The 19,332-nt window shown below is 40.7% G+C and overlaps 1 protein-coding gene across 6 annotated transcripts in view; it reads right to left on the bottom strand.

Annotated features, from left to right (window-relative positions):
• The window catches only part of ITPR2 (inositol 1,4,5-trisphosphate receptor type 2), a 248,590-nt gene that overhangs the window by 202,972 nt on the left and 26,286 nt on the right, over window positions 1-19,332 (bottom strand). For 5 of the 6 annotated variants that reach the window (XM_014260468.2, XM_014260471.2, XM_014260470.2 and 2 more), the window contains exons 2-9: window positions 17,142-17,212; window positions 9,964-10,079; window positions 8,775-8,861; window positions 7,930-8,088; window positions 3,992-4,090; window positions 3,031-3,114; window positions 1,991-2,137; window positions 659-754 (exon numbers count right to left, since the gene is read on the bottom strand). In XM_014260468.2, the coding sequence (XP_014115943.2) occupies window positions 659-754; window positions 1,991-2,137; window positions 3,031-3,114; window positions 3,992-4,090; window positions 7,930-8,088; window positions 8,775-8,861; window positions 9,964-10,079; window positions 17,142-17,212 (859 nt within the window). Of the gene's footprint in view, window positions 1-658; window positions 755-1,990; window positions 2,138-3,030; window positions 3,115-3,991; window positions 4,091-7,929; window positions 8,089-8,774; window positions 8,862-9,963; window positions 10,080-17,141; window positions 17,213-19,182; window positions 19,269-19,332 lie in introns of those variants that run through there. The other variant, XM_088055672.1, reaches the window with a different exon arrangement.

The following is a 19,332-nucleotide window of genomic DNA, read 5'->3' as shown; positions in this document are numbered from 1 at the left end:
ACAGACCTGCGTTAATACGGATTAAATACAACTTAAAAAGTTCACAGCTTCTTGCAACCATCAGAATATCCAAGGCTGTACCATTTCATATACTTGGTATTACCTGCTGTATTCCAGCTTGTCAAGAGCCATATTTCATTTATAAGGAGTCTTAAAAGATATTAAGCTGCTCTTTTGGGGAATCACAATACTCTTTTCCCTTAATACAGAGTACCAGATAATAACCAGACAAGTTGCAAGATCTTCCTTCTCCTCTGGGACCTTCCATTCCATCAAAGGGCAGAGACTTCCTCAGGCCTTTTTTTATTCAAATTTTAGTCAAAAGGCAAGAGTGCACAGCAGAACTATACTGCAGCCTATATAATCACAATGAACTCACATGACACCAATACGGAGTCAAAACACCATTCCAAAAATCAAGGGCAAAGAGAAGCGGAGAGATAAATGAACCCAAGGGTTTTCAGTATAAATGTGGTGGATATTTAACAGTGGTGTTTGCCCTGCAATCCCTGGGTGCAACAGTACAGTATGACCCAGCAGGGGCCCAGTGTGGGATCTTTGTGAAGATCTACAGTGCAGACCCACCTGCTACAGCAGTTCTGAACCAGCAGGACTTGGTTAGGCAGCACACAAACACTTGTTTAACTGGCATTCTTACCTCTGCTGCCAAGTAGTTTCCAGTTGCCAAATGCTTAAATCTAAACAAGCTATTCCACTGTCCTGCCCCTCCCCGGCAAGGGTCATGGTGGACAACCTAAAAGAAGAATTTAGATTTTAATCATGCTCCTCAAGATCATACTTTAGACCACTGACATTTCCTGCAGCTCACTCCTAATAAAAATACACAAACTACATCATTACAGCCTGCCAAAGAGAGGAATTCTGTTCTTACATGAAGCTCACCATAGATAACCACTACTTACATTTACTTTTTGCCAAGTGCCAGGAAATACTCATTCTATTACTTTCCATGCTTTCATCTATTTCCTGCAAACATGGTGAGTCATGGTTTTTTTTGCTTTTAAGTGACATGGTGTGAATCTGCAGCTCAAGAAAGTAAGGAGAGATGTTCTACACTACTAGGCACTACTTAAAAGCAAAATTCAAACCATCTTACATTATTTTACCAATTATACCAGCTCTATGATATAGATTCTAGCCCAATTCTAACGGCTTCTGAAAAATTTTCATTCAAGTGATATATCCTCTTATCATGTGAAATATCCCAGGTTATTTATTTTATCCCCTGACTGAGCTGTAGGTCATTTGCTTTCTTCAAATCTAGCAGCGTCTGTCTCCTTTAAGGAGAAGTCTCCAGTAAGTGCAAGTGCAATATACTCTACTCCAGACAATACTTACTCAGACAAAAATCAACCATTTTTCTGAAGACACTGTTCTAAATGCAGTTTGTTCATCACACAAGAACTTTTGGGTATAGGAGTTACATTATTGAAACAGCAAGGATTTGAGACCTACCAATTTGCAATGTTTCTTAGTTGACCAAAAATGTTTGCTAGTTCCCTTCTCAAAATCACCCCCATTCACAATACCACCTTTATTCAGGTTAACTTGAAACAAGTGTTGATGTGTTGTGTGATGTTTGGAAGATTTCCTGTCAGCCATGGATTCCCATTTTTTTATACTGCACATGAAGTTAAACGTAAACACTCAAAACTCAGGAGAGGTGAGTGTCCTTTGATTGGCTTTGATAAAATCACACCATTTACGTCAAGTCTGAATTTGAAATTTGACTCTTCCTCATTTTAGTGCAGGTAAATATAGTAAGAAAGCCTCCTATCTCCACACACACAGAGCAATAAAGCAGCTCTCCAGGGTTCATCCTACACAAACTGCTTCATGAAATAATAATAGTTACAGGGAGGTGTGTGATGATATCAGGAGCCTATGAATGACTCATGTTGTGGTGAAGTTTTCTTACTGAACCCTGGCCTTCAGGTCCTAAAATATTTGTAAAAAGGAGAAAAAATACCTCTATTTCCCACAGTGCTTTAGAACTTGTTGCAGACGTGGCTGACTGACGTAACGTAGTGCGGAGGAAAATGTGTTGTTTCTTCTCATATTCATCACAGGTCAGAAACTTCTCTTGCTCTGCATGAAACAGCCTCACAACATCTCCCTAAAGAAATATAAAAAGGAAGCACTGTTGAGTGGTAGGCAAAGCCACCAGACTCATTTTCTATTTGTAACAGCTCCAGTGAAACCAGCAGAGCTGATAGGAAAAAAATACTTCTGAGTTTCCTATGGTACCTGGAGCAGGTACCTACTGCTACCTGGTACCTGCTGGAGCAGGTACCAAGTGAAGAGCATTCAATCTTAGCACCAAGTCTGGAAATCAGATGGGATAATTCAGTCCTGCAGGAGACCCATGGCCTTTTGGGAAATCACCACAATGAATAGCGGGCAAAAATTAACCTAAGGGTGATTTTTAATTCTAGTTAACTTTACTGAACTGGTTTTCTCATTTCTAATCTCTCTTATTATTTAAGGGAAGTAAAGAGATTTTTCTAACATTGTATTATCTTATCTCTTCTACTCAGCAATCAACACCAATGTCCCCTCTCTACTTCTGCTGGAATCATTTTTGTCTCCTCCTGCATCTCCCCAAGACTTGAAACACTATCCTTAAATGGGTCAACACAAACATACAATGTTCCCTTTCAAATTCTTCCTCAAAAACTGCTGGTACTTTAACACCGACTGAAAAATAGCCATTTGATAATGATTTATTAAGGTACAAACTAAATTTATAGAGGACAAATTAAACTTATTTTTAAAACAAAAATATAAATTATCTCAGAGATTAATCTACAGGCATGAAAATGTTCAATACCTCAGTATGTAAGGCTACATTGTTTTATTACAGCTATTGTCAACTATAAGCCTGTAACATCACTTTGAAAATCTCCATAAAGCCCTTATTTCTTCTTTTATTCACCAGGTAATATTTCTCTACTGTCAAATATAGTAAGACTTTTTGAATTCAAAAAACAATTTAAAAATCATACTTACTCCTTTCAGTACATCATCTCGGTAACTACTGAATTTCATGAACAAAGTTATTTTCCAGCTTGTGTTACAGTTGACAGCATTTACCTTTAGGGAAAAAAAAAAAATTAAAAAAGGACCAAATTATAGTATTAGGGGATGCTCATTTCTTTTTTAGACATTCCATTCTTCTGAAAAATCACACCACATCTAGGATGGCAGGGGACATGGCTAAGCTACTTATCTGTACAGTTCCTAACACTGGTTCTGAAGTTCTCAAGTGTTATTAATTGTAATGTTGGAGAAGACTGGGTGGTCAAATGCTGCCCTGTTTGCTGACAGCCTACCAAGAACACCCCAAAGAAATGCTGAATGAGGATTTACTCTCACATCAGTCAGAGTCTGAGATACTCAAGGAAACCTCAGAGTTTTCAGTGCCTGGACATCACTTCAGCAAGGATATTTTGTCTTGGGTTTTTGAGGCTAAGCTGGTACCAGTTTTTAATGCTGGCTTTGAGCCCATGGTGGGTTCTGGTTACCTGTAAAGAACAACATATCACTCTTTACACACCTGTAAAGAATCACAGAATGGCCTAAGTTGGAAGGGATGTAAAGATCGTTCAGTTCCAACCCCCTGCCATGGGCAGGGACACCTTCCACTATCCCAGCTTGCTCTGAGCCCCATCCAACCACAGCTTCTCTAGGCAACCTGTGCCAGGGCCTCACCAACCTCACAGGGAAGAATTTCTTCCTCATACCCAATCTAAACCTCCTCTCTGTCAGGGTGAAGCCATTGCCCCTTGTCCTGTCACTCCAGGCCCTTGCCAAGAGTCTCTCCATCTTTCCTGTGGGTTCCCTTCAGGTACTGCAAGGCCACAATGAGGTCACCCCAAAGCCTTCTCTTCAGGCTGAACAATCCCAATTCTATCAGTCTTTCTAAAACCATCTCAGAGCAGCAGTTACCCCTCCTGCCCCCTGAACTCACCTCTTTGCATCCAGGATTATCTAGAAGCTCAATGCTGCTGGCGTGCAGAGGCTGTCCTGCATTGACTGGCATGAGAACAACTTTATCTCCCACCACAACCTGGAAGTCAGAAATAAAGTGCAGTTTAGATCTATGTAGTCATCCAATAAAATGAAGTAATGTAGCATACTTAGAAAATGACTCAAATGCATGCTCTAGGAATGGCACTCGGTGAATTTATTTGCAGACAACTCACATGGCAGGTCTGTTCACCCGTGATCTGCAATCACTTGGGTTCTAGATTTCCCACTAAGGAACCCTCATGTTCCCAATAAGTATGTCCCTTGGCTCAGCAGAAACTCCAGACCGTGAAATAGATATGAATCTACGAATTCCACGAGCAGCTCAGTTCATCCAAAAGTTACATTAAATTCTCTTTATCCCAGAGAAAGCTTACAAAGTAATTATGAGCCCCCAGCTCTGTGGACCATCTGCTGGCAAATGTCCTGACAGACTCAGGAGTTCTGTGATTCAGACTGACTGACTGCAACCTAGAAAGGCACAGAAGTCACTGGAAATTCAGAAAGAGGTGAACACACTCCATATCCCTTCCGCTGTGGCTCACTAAATGGTGTTTCAGCTCAGCACAGGCAGCAGGTACAACACCTGAGAGACCTTCTCTCTACAAGAGAAATTCCTGGCTGGCAACCTGCAAGCAAATTCCCATGCCCTTGCAATTCCTTTTGATACACAAAACAATATACAAAAATTTCTTTAACCTAAAAGCTGCTTGAGACATGCATATGGTGAATTCAATTCATGCCTGGAAGGGAAAAACAGTAAGTAATAAAAAAATACCAATCCACATAGATTGGTTGGCACTAGGTCCTGTTTTGCTTATGTTGTTCACAGCAGTTTTGAGCACACACAGACATGAAGACAAGTGGCTACTTGTGATTTTTTACTACATGAAATGCTGCACAAGCCATGCTTTATTTTGGAAGACAAATAAACAAAAACACTTTCTGCATTGATCAGCACCTTTCCTATGAAAAAGCTGAGCCCAGTTCAACCTTGTGCAACTTCAGTGCAGGTGAATTTGGCCCACCCATTGCAGAGGTGAAAAGGAAGGTTTGCCTGTTCTTTACCAACACAGCTAAAATCAATAGTAGCATAGGACAGTGCCACCATGCTCAGATCACACAGAAATCCTACTTGATCCAAGTCATGGGAACAAGTTCAGTAACAGAACCAAAATAATGACAAGATGCCTGTAAGACACATTTCTTATGCAATACATTCCTTCATGCCATGCTTCACAAAGACATTACTTACAGCCTGTTTTAAGAAGTTATGACCAGACAATTCATTAACCAAAATATCACCAGGTTTGCATCCTGCAAAGTGGAATCAGGACTTCAAAATGGTTGCATACCAGGACTACCACAACTAAATCAGTAAGAGAGCACATCGTTAAGCATCTTATTAAAAAAAAAAAAATAAAATAACAAGAACCGCCACACCAAAATGGCAGATAACTGCAGTGCAATCCACACAGCACCAATCCTGCTATCAGGGCATACTTTGCTATTCAGTCCATCTGGAACCAGCTCTAGCCTTAATCAGTCCTATCTTCCATTGAAGAGCAGCTTCAAAAATGATGAAGACTTAATAAAAGTCTGCAGAAAATACTCTAGTTATGCCAATTACTGTAAATTTTCAGTCATATTCTTTCATTGACTTGCAAAATTAATCAGTTGCTAGTGAAACTAAGCTAATCCTCTCTCAGAAAACTAAGGTCTAAAGTATTTCACAAGGCTAAAAAACTGTGATCGCTTACCAGAGGAGTCACACACCTGACTTCCTGTATTAGATTCACAGATACCTTTTCTTTTATGACATATGGCATATTTAGCTCTACCTTGCCTGCATTACCTGACACGGTAGCAGCCCTCCAAGCAGTAATTCAATACTCACTTCTATTGCTTAAAAGACTTTCTAAAACATGTTTTCTTAGGGAATTTCCTCATTATAGCACAGAAACATAGTTTTAAAAAAACCAACAAAATTTCTAAGCAAAGTAAGGGCCTGATATACAAAGATAACTCCATGAATTGAAAGGTTTCCATGTCTGGGAGTTGCTAAAAAGGAAGGAGCCTCCCTCCAATGAGGATTTCCCCCATTACTTCCTACTCCTGTCCTCTGTGGAACAGCTGCCTGGTTTGTGTATCTGCTGAAGAGGTTGAAATGTACACTCACGAGAGAGCTTCCAGAGGACTAATGTTTATCACTGGAAATTTGCAAAGAAATTTGTCAAATCCGTTTGGGCCTGGTAGAAACAAGAAACAACTTCCCTTTGTAAATTCTCTCTGTAAATTACAGTGGCAAGTTGCCAGCTCTGAAAGGCAACCTGGAAACAGAAAATGAGCAGAAAATAGAACTGAGTGCATTGAGTTAGGAATAAACCTTGGCCAGTTTGCCACACGGCCCTCACAGCTCAGAGCCTACCAAGTAAATCCCCACAGGGAACAGACTAGGAAAGGGCTTAGTGGAATGGGATGTTCCTGCCATTGCTGCATTGATCTGCAATCTTTGTAGATCAGGAAGTCTGCTTCCAAACCCTTGTGTGTGCACAGCAATGGAGAATGGAATGAAAATCTCTATAGTAGTGAGGATGACTTTGAAGGGCTGGGATCGTTCTGCTGCTCTCGGCAGTAAGGGCTCACAGTGGCTTCTGCAGACAGGTCGGAATCCCAGGTCCTCCCTTGGGAGAGCATGACACAGATATTTATTTTCCAGGCATGAGAAATTAAAAGATGCTGAACTGATGTTATTCTAAGGAATTAAGCCAAAACAATAAGCTACCCGTTTTTCCCTCTAGAGAAGGAAAAAAAATACCAAGCTAATGTTTGAGCCACATTTGTTTTCCTCAGCTGAAAAGCCATTCAGAGGCCCTCCTGAGAGCTATATTTGCTGTATTTCTCCACACTGGGCTTTGGGAAAAAGGAGAATTTTCACATACCCTTTGGATCACTATGTGGAGCAGGGAAAGACTCTGACTTTGGGGATATTTGACCAGGAGCTGGGAATACAACCCTTCTCCTCTGCACAACAGATTGCAAAAGGAGTTGCAAGCAACCACACTCATCATCCTGGAGAGCATCCCAAGGGCTGGGTAACCACAAAATTAATGAGAGAAAAATATATGAACAAAGAGGCATTCCCTTCTACAATCCTAAGAAGGTTTTCACAGATTATGCATGCGGGAAAGCAGCCAAACATTCCCAGCCAGGTCTACAATATAAAACCCCACAAGTTCATCATTGTGTGGCCTTCCCAGAGGCAGATCTGAATTCTCCACATCAGGCACTTAACCAAGCCACAGAATGAAGAAGGGAGTTGTGATGTCATGGCACAGCTCTCAGATTTGCAGCAAACAGCTCTCCTGTGCATTCTTCCTCTCATCAATATGCAATACTCCTGCAGAAACCTACCCAGAAAAGACTTTCCAGACTATCCAACCCAGTTCCAGAAGGGAATACGGATTTAAAGAAAGCTGATGTATTTCCTAGAGACATTCTCTATTGACCTTTTGAAAAAAATGTTGCCCAAAAAATTTTAAAAAACCAAAATCTTTAAAAAAATAGACTCTAGCATAAACTATGATTTCTTGTCTGCTTTGTAAATCTGCACACAGATTGTCTTAAGTAGGATAAGTCTAAGGTACTTAGCTAAGATGCCCTAACAGAGAGGCTTGGTTGAATGTGGCAACACATTATATTCCAGACCATATAATTTAGTAACACTTTCCAGTTACACATGAAAGGTAACAGGCCCAATCACTCTTCTACATCTTTCCTGAACTGAATCCATTATGAAACAGGTCTGCATCAAAGAAATTGTATCTCCTGGAATTCTTCTCCCTTCTCCTTCTTAACACATTCAGTATTTCCACTTACATTGTCACCTTCACTCCTCAGTTTCCAGAATGGCTGGATATAAAACCAGGAGCCCTCATTCCCTGCAGCATCCAGGGACACCCGCATAGCATTCTTCTCTAGTAGAGCTGGCAATCTCTTGTTGACTGTGAGGTACTTGTTGCTTTTTATGTGCAGTAGCTGGGAACAAAGAATAATTAAAATAAAAAAAAATAGTAGAGCTTTTATTTGTTTTTTTCTGCCTCCAGTCAAAAGAGGAGGCACAGGCTTTCATGCTACAGAGATTTTCTATAATAAATATAAATACAAAATAAAACTAGAAGGCATTTATCAAAGTATACTACGCTTCAGGAAAACAGATGATCTATTTCAGATTGAGAGAAATGTGTCAGGAATCAATTCTACAGCAGGGCAAGGGTCCATTGCAGTATTCCCTTCAGGAATTACATCCATTACAGAAAAGTTATACTGCACTTAAGAACTTAGCTCTTGTCTCATTTATATGTCATGAAATACAGATTACTTCAATGATTTAAAAGGAGCTGCACAGCACCCTTATAGCATGATTTTGAAATAAGTCTTGAAAATAAAAGATATATATTTACATTCAGATTCTAAACTGCAGCACCAAGAAATACACATAGAATTTTTATTATGACATATTATTTAAACAGGAATTTGCAGCACTTCTGGTAGGCTTTGAAACAGGCAGAAAAGCACAATATTGTAAACTTCACCAAGTTCTGTATACCTGACCCTAGCCAACCCACGTTACAGCAGGTAGTTTCATTTTCATTGCAACCTTGAAATGAAACAACTGTTTCCTTTCCAACATTGAGAAGACAGAGGGATTTCAATAGGTTTACCTGGATGACGTTGCTGTATTTCACAATTTCGCCCAACAGCTTCCTGTTCTCACTTTCATTCTGCTTTTGTTCCAGTTCTGCTGCATGCTGCAAGAGAATGATTATTTCTTTAGACTCTACAAAGGAAGAACCTGAAACACACCATGCAAAAAGGAAATGGCATCATATTTAAATCTTGCAACCTATAAGCATTACTGCACTGGAAATATTAGCACCCAAATCCTGACACTGATTCTGATATTTTTATTACCCAAAATAGGGACTCTGTCACAATTTATGGGCCACACCTGAGATGCATGCTATTTTAAAAATTTTCAAGCCCAAAAAGTAATTCCAGGTGCTTTATTTCATCCTGTAGAGGATAAGAAAGGGCCTATGATTAGCTTCTGTCACCACTCCTTTTACTTGTTGAGGTTTAATTGTACATAAGCACATGGACTTCAAAACAAAAACAGTAGGTCACAATTGGCAATATTAAAATTAAACACAATAGACTGGGTCAAACACAGCCACAGAGCGAACTCTTAGCTCCCAGCACTAATTACTGTGTAACTCTGGCCACACACCATGTGCCTTCCTTGCTGTTTTTAACTGGAAGCACTGGTGACCTCTCCACTGCCCACAAAACTGTCATCCAGGTTTGACAGGACCTTGTTTTCACTTAATCTCATGCATTCAGTTACATCATCAGGCCAGCTGTTTTTCAGAGACAGAGAAGTTGCTCCATCCACACCATATTTGAGGCAAAACAGAATCTGCAAAAGGGTTCACAAAAGAATAGCCCAGACTGAAGGCAAGGACAAACACAATTCTGAGGATTTTCCTCGCTAAAGCCTTGAGGACATCTCTTTGTCCACTCTTCTGCCTAATTCCTGGTAAGGATTTCCAGCATTATTTAAACCAGGGCTCTGTCCTGATTTTAACTCCATTTTCACTTTATAAAACTTCTGAAAGCACTACCTTGCTTACAGCAAAGGGGCAAAACCCCCTGCCCAAAGTAAGATAAACACCACAACAGGAGCTACAAATGGCAGTCAGGAGGTAGGAGAGCTAATATAGAGCTGCTATGGTGGCATAATAATACCCATCACAGTGGTTCCCAAGGCACTTGGTTATTATTCTTTCTGGTGCTATTGTAATTCTACAGCCTGCAGATTGAGATAAGATTACAAATACAGATGTCTCTTACTTGAAGTTTCTTCAGCAGTGCTGCTTCTGTATGGTTTCCTTGTTTGGCTTGCTTGGCTTTCCAGTACTGCTTCTGGGCTGAGTATCTGTTCATAGGACACACCTTGAAAAGGCAGTCTGGGGAAAGATTGAAAGAAATACTCCCAAGTCAAGTTGAAAGACATTTCCTTCATTTGTAAGTATGCTTTGGTTAGGTTTTTTTGTCCAGAAATGTCCAGATACTGGTGTTTAAACACAGCCACAAGTCAGCTTGGTGGCAATGATACCATAAACAGGCTGGAATAACATTAGAGTTGAACCTAAAGTCTTTTAAAGCCCCACATGTTCTCACTGTGCAATTTCTGTAAGAGCCCCAGGCTGTGATCCTGCCATATCTGCCTGATGCTTTATTAACATCACAGATGCACTGTTTGAAGGCAGTGAAACCTTGGAAGAATGGTCCTGCTGTGTGCATGCCACACACCTGGTTTGCCCAGCTCCTCCTGGCACTGCTGAATCCAAGGATGGCAGGGGAATTCTGCTAACAGCCACCAAGCAGGTTCACACAGAGTTTGGGTCTCCACATGCCTTCACTGAGTTGCTTTTACTGTTAGGGTTTTTTAATCAAAGTAACACAAGCTGAACATCAATACAGTCCAACAGACAGGGAAAAAAGCAGGTGAGGAGAGAGGAGCCACCTGAGCAGGGTGGCTGTGCAAACGAGAGAAAAGGATGAGGAGGAGAAGGAGGAAGAGATTGAAGCCAATGCTGAGATGCTGAGTAAGAAATGTGGAGCAGCAAACGAAAGAGAATCTCAACATACCAACCCTCATCCCATCCCCACCAGCTCCCCATGTGGAGTGAGGGGGCTGCAGATCAAGAAAGGGGAGAGACATCTGGAATTAAGCCAATGGGTTTTTCCCTAAATGCTTGTTCAATCATTCATCTTTATTTCTCAACACTGTAATTAATAACTGAAAGTTAATGTTAACTGGTAAGGAACTGAATTTTGTGAAATGCTCTGACTCAAGAGGTTTTGGGGTTTTTTCGTCCAGTGGCAGTTCTATAAACTGTAAATAGAGGCTCATGATTCATCCAAAGTAATTACTTTGAGAATGATAAACAACATCTAGTCTTGCACTGTCACAATTGTCAACTGCTCTAAAAGCAGCAAGATTTGACAGACATTTCACATAGCAAACGTTGGTAATTGTCCTTTCACATGCCACATGTATTAATAGGCAAGAAGAGGGAAGACTTCTGCTGTGGGAGTAGTAAGGACACCCAGGACTGCCTGGGTGTTGCAGGGTGAAGCTCTTTCCCAGCACGAGCTGCAGTCTGTGGATGTTAAAGAAAGGTCTGTCCCCAACTACGAGCCCTCCATATTTCACTGGCACAGGTGGCCAAACACTGAGGACTGACCCAGCCCCTATTCAAGCAGCAAATCTTGTCCACACAAAATTACCCCCAGTGGCAGAACTTTCCTTGGCACTGACCCAAAGTGCTCATGGATTTCCTCCCCCCACTGCCCCCTGCAGCCCTGAGTTGCTTTTCCAAAGGAAAAGTCCTTATCAAAGCAAACCCAGCCATTCTGCAAAGGTGTTTGCTTTCATTTCACATTTATAATGGGAATTATATCACACAATCTACAGTACACAACTCCTAGGTAATTTTTACAATATTCTGGAAATCAAGAAGGTGAAAAAAACCCCAAAGTGCTGTGTACCATTAAACTGTACTATATATTATAGGATATTTTACCTGAAGTATCAGGATTTCAGCTCATAAGACAAAAGCCTGTTATTATTTTCTGTCACAATCTATAATTAGCATGCCTTCTCAGAAGGTTTTATGAAACATTTATTTCTCTGAAGTAACAATACCTTCTTTTTATAGGACCAGTCTTCATTTTTCAGTTACTCCCCACACATCCTGCTACTTAGAGTAAACACAGCACTTCTCATTCTCCTGCAGAGTCTCAGAGCACAGTGCTATCACTCTGCAGGGGGCCTTTTTTAAATCAGTGTTACTTCAATTGTATTTCCCTCAATTTATAGACTAAAAAAAAAATCATATTATTTGTTCCCAAATAAGTTTTTTCCTATTTTATTTTACTTTTTAGGATTCTAGATGTCTTGAAACAAGGTCAGCTCATCGTTTTTCTCTGGGGGTTTATTTCCATTTTTTTTATTAGAGTAACAAAACTATGTAAATTCAAGCTTCATGATCCTAAACATTGTGAGGGGGTGGAACACTGCCTGCCCTAGAGATGCTACAGTTCAAATAAACAGGAAAAAAAGAGAAACTGAGGTGTAAGATTATAAAGCAACTTTCCACCACACAGCAGATCAAAAAGCCATTCCTTCCTGGAGGTCAGTCTAGCAACCCACTCATGAGACAGAATGTCTCTTCTGACTTCTCCAGGCATTCCCAGATTGTCCTAGTTCCCAATCCACTACTTCATGGAGTTTGACATAAATGCTTCTCTTCCTGAGGACTAATTTAGGAGGTAATATCAAAGGTAAGCAAATAGCACCTTCACTCAGGAAGTCTGAAAAGGAAAATAACTCCGATTATGCCCTTTAATCGATTCTTGATATTGGATAAAGATGGTTTAGAACAATATTTGTGAGATGCTTTCTCTCCCTGCCCTCTCTTGGGAATTTTTTTAAGTGTTAGAAATTCAATGCTTGCCCACCATGAAAGATTTCTTTGGTTTGCTGAACTAGAGAAATTATCACGTGGCTTTACTAAAACCAGATAAATGGGTAAGAGGAACTGACAGGGCTATAAAATCACAGTGCATACAAATCTACTGGTTTTGGGGAAAAAAATAAACAGAAAGGCAAAAAGGATCTAATGTGAAAATGAAAAGGAAAAAATGTGGAGGAGCAAGGAGTGGGGCAATGAAGAGTCCTAGGCAGGACAACAAAAAGGCTATCAGGAGTCTGAGAAGGAAATTAAAGCAATTATGGAACTGGGAGAAATAAGAAGAAAGTAAAAGAATAAACCAAAATGATGCAGAAAGCAAATAAAAAGAAAAATGGCAGATGGAAGAGGAAAGGGCGGGAAGAAGAAAAGAGAGAGTGCAGAGAAAGGAAGGAAGAGAAGACGAAAGAATAATGTCAGAAAAACCTTAGATCAGACTAAAACCTGAAAGGCAAAGGAGGGTATTTAGGAACCCAAGCATCACTTTCACTGCAGAAGCCTCAAGAAAAGAAAGGAATACAAGTTACAAGCAAGGAAGTTTAGACCAGTTTACAAGCTTAGGTCATTTTACATTTAAAATAGGAGAGAGACTCATGCTTCTTTTCCAGAGCTGCTAGATCTGACCAGCAAGCAGGTCTTAACTGTGCTATTTTACACCTTGGGAGCTGAAAGTGTTTCCCACTGGAGAAACACTGGGAGTGTTCTTCCCAATCTCTGTGAACCCAGCCCTGCAGAACAGTGAGCATTTCCATCACCACACTCAGTGCCCTGGATCCCACCAGTTTCAGCTGGAATTAACACATGAAGCACCTGGTATGATCAGTCCCTTCAATTCCACTGCAAGACAATAAATGTTTTGTGGGGTTTTTTCACCTGGCTTCAGGAAACACGTGTGGGACCAAATTTCACCCTCCTTTGAACTGATGCAAATCTGGATGTGCACCCTGGTGCACACAGAGCCACTCCAGGTTCATTCCAGTGTGACTGGGGGGGAATGAGGAGCACAGCTTCTTCATATGGACACAAAATGAGAAGCAATCACATCTTTCCTTAGCTTAACAACACTCCATGCTGCGGAATATTCTTAAACAACCAGAATAGCAACCACCCACACAAAAAAAAAAAAAAAAAAAAAAAAAGTAAACACATAAAAATGAAACTGCTATTTTGAGACACCTTTTTACATAGGGTTTCAGTTCAGGCCAACAGCTCAGTACCTTGATTTGATCTCTGAGTGAATCCTGTAGGGGAGATACAAGCAGTTCAAAACCACAGTCTTTCTTTTTTGTCCCTCCCACTGGGGAAAGGGTTGATAAAATATTACCAAAAAAGAGAAAACCCAGTCTTCTCTGATATTAATTTTCAGAGTCAGTCCTTGAAATCTAAACATCTTGTTAGAAACATGTTTTTCTCATACTTCTTTGGCTCCCAGGTCGTGCTCTAACCTCAAATCAACGCCAGTTCAGCTATCAGTGATAAAAACATTGTAAACCATGCAGACAGCACTTCCTATTAGTGAAGAGGCCCTACTCATCCTGCTCTTAGATGCTATTTTCAGTTGTTTATGTCTAATCATTCAATTAATCATTCATGCCTAAGTCTTCCTTTCATGTCAAGAACCTACTTAAAGCAGTTTCTGTTTGGTTTGTTAACTTTGCTGCTGTAATTGAAAGCTATTTCCCAGAAGATTCTTGGGGAGAAAAATATGGATTTTGCTTAGATTCTTGGTTATAAGAACAATATTTAGCAACTCCTTTGCCTCAGGGCTCTGAGCACAGCTAAGAAATTTAGCAAAGCATGGCAGAGAAGTGCTTTTGGTTGCTCTCACGGTAGAGACACCTTCATGGTTCAAGGCACAAAATCTCAATTAGACAGCAAGTTTTCTGGGCTCTCAGCAAAGCTCCTGCTATTCTCACACTTAGAATTTGACTTAAAGGATGAAGGAGAAAACATCCAAATGACAGGTTCCTCTTTCCTGCAGCCATCCTCCTGAACACACATTGATTATGGATACTTGAAGCAGTAGGAAAATTATATTCAATGTCCCTAACACAATAGCCATGCTGTTATAGAAGGGTGGGTTGCATAAATTAATGCAACAATTACTTTTTCACTAATAAGTTTCTCCTACAGGTGTTAGAGACTTTATAGCACCTTTCAGTACCTTTAGGAGACTTACAAGAAAGATGGATGGAGAAGCAGTTTATAAAAGGGCATGGAGTGACACGAGAAGGGGGAATGGTTTCAGATTGAAAAAGGGTAGATTCAGATTGGATATGAGGAAGAAATTGTTCCCTGTGAGGGTGGTGAGGCCCTGGCACAGGTTGCCCAGAGAAGCTGTGGCTGCCCCATCCCTGGCAGTGTCCAAGGCCAGGCTGGATGTGGCTCTGAGCAACCTGGGATAGTGGAAGGTGTCCCTGCCTATGACAGGGGTTGGAATGAGATGGGCTTTAAGGTCCCTTCCAACCCAAATCACATTGTTACAGCTCATCCAAATTTGCATGCTACTACCATGCCAGCAGTCTCAAAATTAAGCTATGGTATGGCACTATAAAGTAGAGAGAGATAAAGAGTGACTGGAAGCAAGAATTCAAAGGGAAAAAAAAAAAAGAATGCTAAGCAGCAGCAGGAAGGAGGAGAGTAGCCACTAAAAAGTTTTGGGGCAGGGAGGGAGATGGAGAAGAGGGAATCCCCAAAAAGAGGAGGATCTAAGTTAGAGGAAAGATTTGATGCTGTGGAGAAGAGGTAGCAGAGGCAACTGGAGACAAAGGGATGTGTCATGCAAGCAACAGACAGAGGTTACAATAAGGGACAGAGCCAAAACTGTCCACAACTAATGGAAACCACTCCCCTGCAGAAGCTGGGATGTAACTCAGGAGACAGTCCTTGGTTTCCCCAGCAGCAGAAAACAGCTGTGCATTTGTCAGTGTCCCATCCCCCTGTGACATCTGCTCCACATGTGCTACCACCACTGGTGGAAAATCATTAGTGCTGGGAGTTCAATCAGCTTCCACCCTGCATAAAAGTGCCCAAATCATTAACACAGAAACCTATAAACTTTTTCTTTCTTTGCCTTTTGAAGTTAGAAATTAACAACACAAAGCTGCAAGAAAAGAACTCTTTATAACTGAATTTATAAAATCAAGCCCTCAAACACTAGACAGTGAAAAAGTTATGGCTGTCTTTTTTTAAGCTCTGTTGGGATCCTTAGTTGTAGGCATTTGGGTGTATTCAATCATCCTATCACAAAACTTCCCCTGTGACCTTGGTCTCATCTAGAAACCTGGATAAGTTTGACTTTAGAAACAGTCCAGTGAGAAAAATATCGTTCAAAGGATCCCCACATGATATTTTGCACAACCTGGAAAATGTGAGTTACATATGTACTTGCAGACAAATGACAGGGTAAAATCACAGTTAAGTAGCCTGAAAGCCACACTGGATGCTGTTCCCCAGCTCTGCTTTAAAGTTATTCAGTCACACAAGTGACTGAAATTTATTACTGTTAGTTTCTAAGTATGCATCCTCACTTTCTCAGTTTCCAATATCTGCCAGTGCGCTGAATGCTCACAGCTGGAACTGCAACCAACTGCTGATGTTTCCTGAATATATAATGGGAAAAAAGTCTTGAACTCTCTGGGAAAGCAGAACTCCACTCTCCCAATGTTTTAAATGCTTTAGTTTTTGCAGTAGTACTGCAAATAAAATACTAAGGTTAAGCATGTCAGTGCAACCCCTGAAAATCATAGAATGGTTGGTGTTGGAAGAGACCGTAAAGATCATTGAAAATAGTCATGAAACACATTTCCCTTGCTCTAAATCAGGCAAGGGATTCTCTTTATCTCAGAACCAGTGTGAATCCAAGCCCTTTTAAGCCAAAAGAGGCCTGGATCAGGCTAGTAAGGCTCTGCTGTGGCACAGTTAAAGAGTACTTTTTTAGCAGTCAAGAAGTAAAAACTACATGTTGTCAGTGCACTGGTATTTTTTTCCAATAAGCAAAACAGCAGAATTATCCAAATCTACAAAGTCAAGTTGAAAAAAAACAGATACAGTTTTAAGCAAAAGCAAAACAAAAAGCTGAGAAAATATTTGGGAGTACTTCTTAAAATGGTATCTTATCCTGAAAAAAAAAAATAAACAATCCATCAGCTCAAGTAGCTTTGGACCTCAAGTTTCTTTCCCATTTACAGTGAAACAGCAGGGCTTGAGCAAAGAGTTTGTCACAGAGCAGGGGATCAGTGTTCAATGTACAGAACAGAGCAAACAGCTCTTGGACTACAGGAAAATTCAGCCCCTTTCGCCATATTTTCCACCTGCCTCTCCTTCCTTTACGAATTTTGTATTTTGCTCTCAAAATCTGCCATTCACGTTCCAGTTCAAAACTTTGTCCCTGTGCCCACAAACCCTCTGGGAAGTTACATGACAAAAGTGCCCAAGGAGTTAGAACTGCATCAGTTGGTCATTAAAGAGAAATGATCCCCGGTTACTGACCTCGGAACTTCTTTGGAGGGTTAGCAAGGTCACCTGCCTCTGGCTGGACCACACACCGGTCATCCACTAACCTAGAAAAACAAAAGTTATCACACTCACTAAAACATGCCATCAATGTTTATAAATGCACAGACACGCCTGCCACACCATAGATCCAAAAGCTTCCACATTTCTCCAGTGTAATACAAAAAATACCGTAAAACTGTTATTCAGTTACTAAGCATAACTAAGAAAGTCTACATTTTCCTTCCAGAGAGAGGATTTCTTCTAATGGTCTGTGTTTCAGATCATTTAAATCCAGTGAAATCCCTTTTGTCACACTACATACATTGATGTTCCATGTAAAATTTGTTTTCCTTCATCAGAGCCATTAACCCTCAATTAGAAACAGTTTGCTTCTCTGCAGCTGTCAGATTTTCTCCTTCACCATTCCCCATCTTTTTCCTCTGAGGAGGCATATGGAATTAAGGTTCAGCTCTGATCAAAATTCCCAAGACCACACTTTCCTGTGCTAAAATGAATAAGTATTTCTTTAATCCAAAACAGAAAACCTAGATGACAAATCTAATATATTTCTTGCAATATTTTAGAAGTTAAATAAACCAGAAAATTTAAAATATGAATTGTTAAACTTATCTCAGAACTTCCTAGACATAAATTCAGCTTCCTTTCAGGAAGTATCCTGTAAATAATTTGCCCATTTCAAACAATTATTCAGGAAAATCGTGTTTAAGGACACGCTACTGCTCTGCCACTTTACAGCAACTTTCTTAGCAGCATTTTTCTTGGAAATTGCCAGAAAAAGCACAAATTGGCTTCAGCCAAGTTACACAATAGATGCATTCAGCTTTCACTCAAGTTGGCTTTGCCTCCAGCCACGAGCACAGCGAGGTCGATCCCCCAGCACGCCCATGAATTTTCTATCTCTAGCAAGATGACAAACTGTGGCTGCAGCTCCCAGAAGCAAAAATGACAAAGAATTTTGGAAGTCAGCAGTTCCAATCTCAAAACAGACCTAGATGCAAACATGAGGTGTCAGTAAGGAAAGGGAATTGAAGAAACAGCTTCAAGAGCGAGCAGGGGGCCTTAGGGAGTTGTGCTCTTCACAGCCTAGGTTAGGCCAGGCTTAACAAGAACAGAGTGAGGTTCAGAAAGCAGGACTCAGGAAAAGTCTTGCAGGCATCCTGTGCTCCGTCCATGTTCTAATAGGCCAAGTTTCCAATAAATAGCACCTAAATCCTGGAGTCACAGAGAGCTGACAGGAAAGAACTACCTTAACAGAAGCTTTGCCAAAGGATTTGAATGCCAAGTACTTCTCACTCTCAATAAAATCCCTCAAAGGTTTTTAAGGAAGAACCCATAAGGTTCGACCTTAAGCACATTCAGGATGGAGGCATATTGAAAAGCTAGAAGGAACCTCCTGTGTTCCTTGGTGACAACTTGTGACAACCATGCTGTGGGTGAAATGCAAAACTTTCACCATGGCATGTCACTGTAGCAAGTCAGATAGAAAACAAGGTGGTGGTGCTGAGCAAAACAAATGAGATCCTGCACACTCTCTGAGCCAGCCAGCTGCAGTGCTCAAACATACTGGCCTTGCAGAGAACAGACATTCAACAATTAATATTAATCACTTGCCACTGAGCATTCTCTAAAGGCACAAAGGTAAGGACTATAAAGGAGTTTGGTAGCATTCAGGAACCAAAGACATCAGAGAACACAAAGGAAAACGAACTGGTGCCGCTTCCATCCTATGGACACAAAATGAGAGCAGAGAAAGATTGATTGGCATGTGGCAGTGGCATGACAGAGCAGGAACATCATCTCCTGAGCCCTTGTTCAGCACCTCAGCTTCTCACACCTTTGTTTCTTATAGCACAGGACAAAAATCTGAGGAAAGTATTGCTTTGTTTATTTAGCAGTTATTATATTAACAATTTAATCCCCAGCATTTCCACATAATGCCATTCAGCCCATATTCCAGCTGCGTGACCTTCAGGGAGTCTAACAGCTCCTTGCTTACTCTGGAGGTGCTCATTACCATGCGTAAGGAGAGCTGAGCTGCACATTGCACATGATGCAAGACTTCAGCATGCTCTGTGGAGGGGAACAGAAGAGGCTCTTCAAACACAGACCACTTCCTCTGACACACAATTCAAAATATTCAAATCCCACTTTTATAGCGAGCCAA

The sequence above is a fragment of the Pseudopodoces humilis genome, chromosome 5 (assembly GCF_049639895.1).
Source record: "Pseudopodoces humilis isolate 2021_Gansu_Grassland_sample_001 chromosome 5, ASM4963989v1, whole genome shotgun sequence".
NCBI classification, from domain to species: domain Eukaryota; kingdom Metazoa; phylum Chordata; class Aves; order Passeriformes; family Paridae; genus Pseudopodoces; species Pseudopodoces humilis.
Note: the sequence above shows the minus strand (reverse complement) of the source record. Positions and strands in the feature narration are given on the sequence as shown.